General features: G+C 41.4%; 1 protein-coding gene across 1 annotated transcript in view; it reads right to left on the reverse strand.

The window, feature by feature from the left end:
- The window catches only part of PKNOX2 (PBX/knotted 1 homeobox 2), a 114976-nt gene that overhangs the window by 63130 nt on the left and 45056 nt on the right, over positions 1-6790 (reverse strand). Inside the window, exon 3 of the mRNA XM_032229576.1 lies at positions 4006-4177. Coding sequence (XP_032085467.1) covers positions 4006-4177 — 172 coding nt within the window. The remainder of the gene's footprint in view (positions 1-4005; positions 4178-6790) is intronic.

The raw sequence follows: 6790 nt of genomic DNA on the forward strand, positions 1-6790 counted from the left end.
GATTGAGTTGATAATGGCGAGATCTGACCTTTTTCTAATTTCTAATTATGTGCATCTCGCCTGTGAGGAATACATGATTCTTATTCTAATGATGGTTAATGTCCCTGGCCTTTCCCTCTCCTCTTTGCTGTCAGCAGTGGTGGACAATTTACATAGGATTACTAGCATTAAAACCATGTACATACAACAAATAAACTTTGGGAGATAAGGATCTTAGGGAGGGAGGATTCATGGTTTGCAAGATTTCCAACAAGCACTATAGCTAGTGAGCTTTAGAAAAACCCAGGAAGGCAATAGGAGAGGTATCAATAACAGTAAAGTTACTAATGTTACTAGTAACAGAAGCTGAGTTTAGTAGTATTAAGGGGACGGTGTTTATTGAACAGCAAATAATATTGGCCGTAATAATGATGAGAACCACAATGCCAGGAGAAAGCATGTAAGGAATATAAAAACATAAAACTCATCTGGATGAACAGAAGGTCTATAGTAACTACTCAAATCAGATTCTTTCCATGTATCCCATGAAAGAGGACCCTAACAGATTGTTTTCCATTGACATATGGATCCATGAAAGTAGTCATTGGTTTATTTATGCTTCTATAATGTTTAGTGTTAAATCTAATGTTTAGATTCTATAATGTTTAGTTCTAGTGGTCCATCACTTAAATATGAGCCAATAGTAAGCAACGGCAGCCAAAAAAGCTAATGCGATCCTAGACTGCATTAATAAAGGGATAAAATCAAGATCATGTGAAGTTCTAGTATGGCTTTACAAAGCCTTAGTAAGACTACACCTGGAATACTGCATTCAATTCTGGTCACCACTACTTAAAAAAGATGTTGAGACTCTGGAGAGAGTGCAGAGAAGAGCAACAAGAATGATTAGGGGCCTGGAGGCCAAAACATATGAAGTTACAGAAATTGGGTATGTCTAGTCTAATGAAAATAAGGACTAGGGGAGACATGATAGCGGTGTTCCAATATTTGAAGGGCTCCTACAAAGACGAGGAGGTCAAATTATTTCCCAAAGCACCCAAACTAACCAAGGAGAGAAAGCAACCTAGAACTAAGGAGAAGTTTTCTAATGGTGAGAGCAGTCAACCAATGTAACAGCTTGCCTTCAGAAGTTGTGGGTCCTCCATCACTGGAGGCTTTCAAAAAGAGACACTTGTCTGAAATGGTATAGGGTCTCCTGCTTGGAGGTTGGACCAGAAGACCTCCAAGATCCCTTCCAACTCTATTATTCTATGTGTGTTGTTTACACTGACTGATTGTAGTTATCTGGAAAATTTGGGGACTTTCCAAATTTTCCCATTCTCCTTGGTGGACAATGGAATGTTATTCATAAAAAAAAAATAAAGATAGCAGCAAGGAATTCATGAGTATTATTTGGTTGCTAGTCCCGATGGGACCATTTTTGCTTCAAGCAAAATGCCATTTTGTCACCAAAGACCATTTCTGTTAATGAATTTGAATGTAAAATGCAACACGTTGATGGCAATGACCATCAATTATTTGCTGAAGCAGAACCAGTAATAATCAGTCTGGCATCAGGTTTATCCATATGCTGTTAAAATTTCTCACTATAGAATCTGCAGCTTCCTATAGTCGTCTTATCTATATGGTCTTACTTAATACTTACTTAGAAATCTTGGTGCCATGGCTAAAACTTCTGAAAGGAATTGGGGATTCTTAAGGGCTGTGTTAGAAGGATATAATAAGTCTTCCGGTTATGGAAGTGTTTCAGCCACAAGTAGTCTGGAGCCAAGGACATCCTCATCTTTATTGCATTTAATTATGTTCCAGTAAAAGAAGTACATCAAGTGAGGTCAAGTGATGGAAAGAGAAGGACTCTGTCAGCCTTATAGGAGAATAGCAGCATCTTACAGTGCTCTTGAATTCATTGGCAGAGCTTTAACTTTTGACACTGAATCCCTTGGATAAATGACACAGGATGCTAACATAAGAACAGTGAACTTTAATATAATCTGTGCAAAAATAGCAGAAGGGAGTTGGAACAAATTGCAAAAAAGCCCTCTTGAAACCAAGAAAGAAATCAGGAATTTAACCCATTGTGATCTCTTTCAAATCTTCTCCTGATAATGCCTCTAGAAGAAATGTTCATACTCATGTATGAAAAATTCCCCTCTCTGTGAAAACAAAAAAAGGAAAATTACAACTACTGCTGCTTTCAGTTTTTTAAAATACATAGCAGTTAGACTTATATACCGCTTCATAGGGCTTTCAGCCCTCTCTAAGCGGTTTACAGAGTCAGCATATTGCCCCCAAAGTCTGGGTCCTCATTTCACCTACCTCGGAAGGATGGAAGGCTGAGTTAACCTTGAGCCGGTGAGATTAGAACCACTGAACTGCAGATAACAGTCAGCTGAAGTGGCCTGCACTACTGCACCCTAACCATTGCACCACCTCGGCTCATGACCCTTAACATAACCCTTAACTCGCCTTTGTCCACAACTCATTCATTCATTCTTGCAAGTCCAACTGGTAAGAAAGATCAAGATTTTTTTCTACTATACAGATGCTTCAGGAATAAATATAGTTTTCCAGGACAGAAACAGCAACATGTTGATTTCGGCCAAATATTGAAAGAAAGTGCCAAAAAGAGAGAGAGTGTTTGCAGAGTCTAAGTGGATGTCAAAGTAACCAACCCAAAAAACTCAGTGTCATCAATTGGCATCTTCAGATAGTTGCTAAGGACTCAGTATTTAAGAATATGTATAATCAGCTGCCTTTTAAAATTTGGGTGAAGTGTCTGGCATAGAGTTGTTCCAGATCACTACACGAAAGTGAAAAATGTTACCTCCGTTGAATGATATGTCTTAGAATCCTTACACTCACATTTGGTGAACTGAAATTGTGCTCACAGGCCCCCATATTAATGCTGTCTTGACATTTTCTTCGATGTTTCATTGTTATTATAGGAGAAGCAGAAGCTGAGGGTGGAGTGAAAAAAGGCATCAGCCTAGAATCCTTATGTAGGCACAAGCAAACCAAATCCAACCCTCTTTGAGTGCCTGTGACCCTTGTCTAGTGCTAACCAAGTGCTGGCTATTAGATGAGAAAATTCCTGTGCACAGCAATAAATCAGCTTAATTGAACATTCAGCTGTGCACCTGATATGAGGACCTGATCTTTTGTGCCTGACAATTATCATCAGTCATCTATTTCATTTGTCCACACCGACCAGCTTGAAATGAGAGATATGTGATCTTCTATCAATCAGCCTCTTCAATAATAACAGGAGTCATCCAGTCTTGATGGCCACACATTTCCCATCATCTTGGTCAATGGCTACCAACCTATTTGAGTTGTTTGAATACAAACTGATCAAGTGAATCAACAATGGTCCTTACAATGGATCATCACTCATGCTATTTCTCATGAAGAGGCAGGGAATGTCATTATTAGAGGAAAACATGTGGCATTTCTAAGGTTCTGAACTGAGATGTCTGGTGAGGGCATGGTGAGCTAGACATCCCTGAAGGAGCAGGGATATCATTGTAGCAGAGATTGGTGGTGAGAGGGCACAATTTGGCCAGCGAAATATCTGCTGTTAAATATAGTTTGGCCTCATTTATTGAAGAAGCAGAACTAGGTTAGCAATAGCAATAGCAATAGCAGTTAGACTTATATACCACTTCATAGGGCTTTCAGCCCTCTCTAAGCGGTTTACAGAGTCAACATATCGCCCCCACAGTCTGGGTCCTCATTTCACCCACCTCGGAAGGATGGAAGGCTGAGTCAACCTTGAGCCGGTGAGATTAGAACCGCTGAACTGGAGATAACAGTCAGCTGAAGTGGCCTGCAGTACTGCACCCTAACCACTGCGCCACCTCGGCTCTTATCAGTTTCCTTGCTGTTAGGTCAGAGGCTTTCAATTTGAAGGCCAATGGGTGGTGAGGCAGGTGCAATGCAGGCATTAACGTTGGAGCTCAAGGAATCTATATGTATGAGATAAAATGGTCAAAGTGGAAGAATTACCAAGTTGTCCAGCTCAGGATCGTCACTGAAGAATGGTTTGTGCTCCTGCTCTTGCTGGTGTACGAAGTTCTCAATGTCAACATCAAAGCTGGCAGAGGTGATGCATTCCGAGCCCTGGGTCGCTTGCTCGCATTTCTCAAATAGCAGTGTCAGGAGGGGGAAAAGAGGATGCCTAAAGGGGAAAACAAAATAGAACAACATTTCAGAAACAAATGCATCAACAAGGCTGTTTCTATCTCTCAATGTATACACAGCTTCCTGCTGTTCTATATTTATGAATGCTGCTGCATTGGAATGCTCCCCTTCAATTCTTTTTCAAAGGAGATGAAAAAAAACCGCATGTTCCTGAACTTGCTTTAGTTAGGAGGTGCCTGAGAGGTATGTTCAAGCATCTTTTCTTTCATCTCAAAATTTGTTGGGGGCTTCCCTGCTTCCGACGCTTCAGTTAAATCCTAAAGGAAAACATCAGGAGAGAAATCTCCCCAATGAGCCTTTTTTTTCAGTTCAGGAAGCAAGAAAAGCAAGAGAGACTGCAGAATTAGAGATGTATAACTAGAAAAAAATATATCCGAACCTTCTACCCACGCCCTGATAACTGAGAAAGCACCATTAGAAGAAATTTAAAAGAAAGAAAGAAAGAAGAAAAGGAAAAAAAGAAGGAAGGAAGAAGGTGGAAGAAGTAGAGAGAAAGATTCAAGATTCAAGATTTAATAAATTTGTATGCCTCCCAATCCCGAAGGACTCCGGGCAGCTTACATACAACAATTCTAAAAAATACTAAAGAGAGAAAGAAGGAAGAAAGAAGGAACAAGAGAGAGAGAGAGAAAGAAAGAGAGAAAGAGAGAGAGAGAAAGTAAGAACAAAAGAAAGAGTCGAGGAAGGAGGCTGGGTTTGGGTGGGGAATTTCTTTCAGAGAAGGAAAAAGCCCAGGAACATACAGCAGAACCCTCTGGAACGAACTCCCCGTGGAGATTCGCACCCTCACCACCCTCCAGGCCTTCCGCAAAGCCCTTAAAACCTGGCTGTTCCCACAGGCCTGGGGCTAAAGAACCGTGCCCCTATCTCGAATGGTATGATTGTTGCGCTTTTAAATTATGTATTGTTTTGCGTTGTTTGTCAAATTGTTTGTATCCCCCCTTCCCTTGTTTTGAGTTGTGAGCCGCCCTGAGTCCCCCTTGGGGGAAAAGGGTGGCATACAAATGAAATAAACAGTTAAACAGTTAAACAGAAGGATAAAGGGGCAGGCAGTCTTGCATACAAAAGTTCTTAGATTTAAACCTAGCAAACTCGTGATGGGAAAGTCCTTCATTGCTTGACAGCTTGGAAATCCAGCCAACGGACAAATAACCAACCTTGTGTAAGATTTTCATTGTCCCTTCACAGGTTTTTCAGCATTTCAACAGACAGCTAATAGTTATATCCGATACACACCTGGAGATTATGTTTATACAACCTGTATTCTGCTTTCATTTTTTTTTCTTTTTTGTAGTCTCTAATGCAAGTCAAACTCATCAACATGCAGCAGTCGAGTCAATGGGCAACATGCACAATCTTGCTTTGCAAATCGATTGTCCACAATGTTAAGGTTGCCCAGCACAGGATTTCAGAACAAGCAAATGAATGGGATTGAGCTAGTGGTGGGATTCAGCCAGTTCGCACCTATTCGGGAGAACCGGTTGGTAACTTTCTAAGCAGTTCAGAGAACCGGTTGGAAGAAATCTCCTTTTGTTTTTCCCCCCCACTTTACAGGGCTAATCCTGTAAGGAAGGCAGGAAGGAAAGTCTGGTGTTGTTTCTAGCCTAATCTTTATTGCCCTGCTTACAGAAACTGCCTCTCTGGTTAACCCTTATTATATTGTAACAGCTAAGGTGAAGCGCCCATCAACGTGAGTGATGTTGAGTTGGCCATGCCCACCCAGTAACATGACCACCAAGCCCCACCTACCCTGCTGGTCATTAGGGCAGAGAACCCGGTTGTTAAATTATTTGAATCCCACCACTGGATTGAGCTAAGAATAATAAACCTAATGTGGTTACTCATCTGCTAAGCCCCATCAGACCCATGGAAACTAAGAAGAAGGGAAGAAGAAAGAAAGGAGAGGTGTATGAAACACTTCACCCAGTAATTTGCCAGCGAGGCTGCTCTGAAAGGAATATGGGCCAGACATAACAGCAAGATCCATTTGTCTTTTGATAAAGTACAAATACTACTAAAAATCTTGTTATCATGACCTTGAACACTCATAGAGTGACAATGTTTGAAACAAGGTAGCTTAAATGGGCTAACTTACCGAACGTGTACAAAATCTGGGACCCAGGACTCTTGAGACAGTGACATTTGGGAAAGTGGAACCTGCTTCTGGGCTATATAGACTGCTGATGTGCTGCTATACTGTTGCTGCATCACGTGATCTTCATTTTATTTATTAGATTTATACGCCACCCATCTCATTATCCCAAAAGACTCTGGGTGACAGTTTCCCAGCCACACTCGCAATCCTTCACTCCTTTCCCCCACCCGGTAGCAGCCATGTATCAGGAAAGGAGACAGGGAGGGAGATTTCTAATGCCTCCTGCCGTATTGCCACAAGAATACTCAATGGGCAAGCCAGGAGTAACTCCTGCATTCACTGCTTTTTTTGACTGCCCTTGGTCATTCTGTTTCTCCATTTAGGTAAGGAAATATCTCTGAAAAGATGACTCAATAGGGCATGTATTGTCCTCCCTCCCTCCCTCTCCCTCCCTCCCCTTCCCTCCATGTGTGTGTGTGTCTGTCTGTCTCTGTC

The sequence above is a fragment of the Thamnophis elegans genome, chromosome 13, assembly GCF_009769535.1.
Source record: "Thamnophis elegans isolate rThaEle1 chromosome 13, rThaEle1.pri, whole genome shotgun sequence".
NCBI lineage: Eukaryota > Metazoa > Chordata > Lepidosauria > Squamata > Colubridae > Thamnophis > Thamnophis elegans.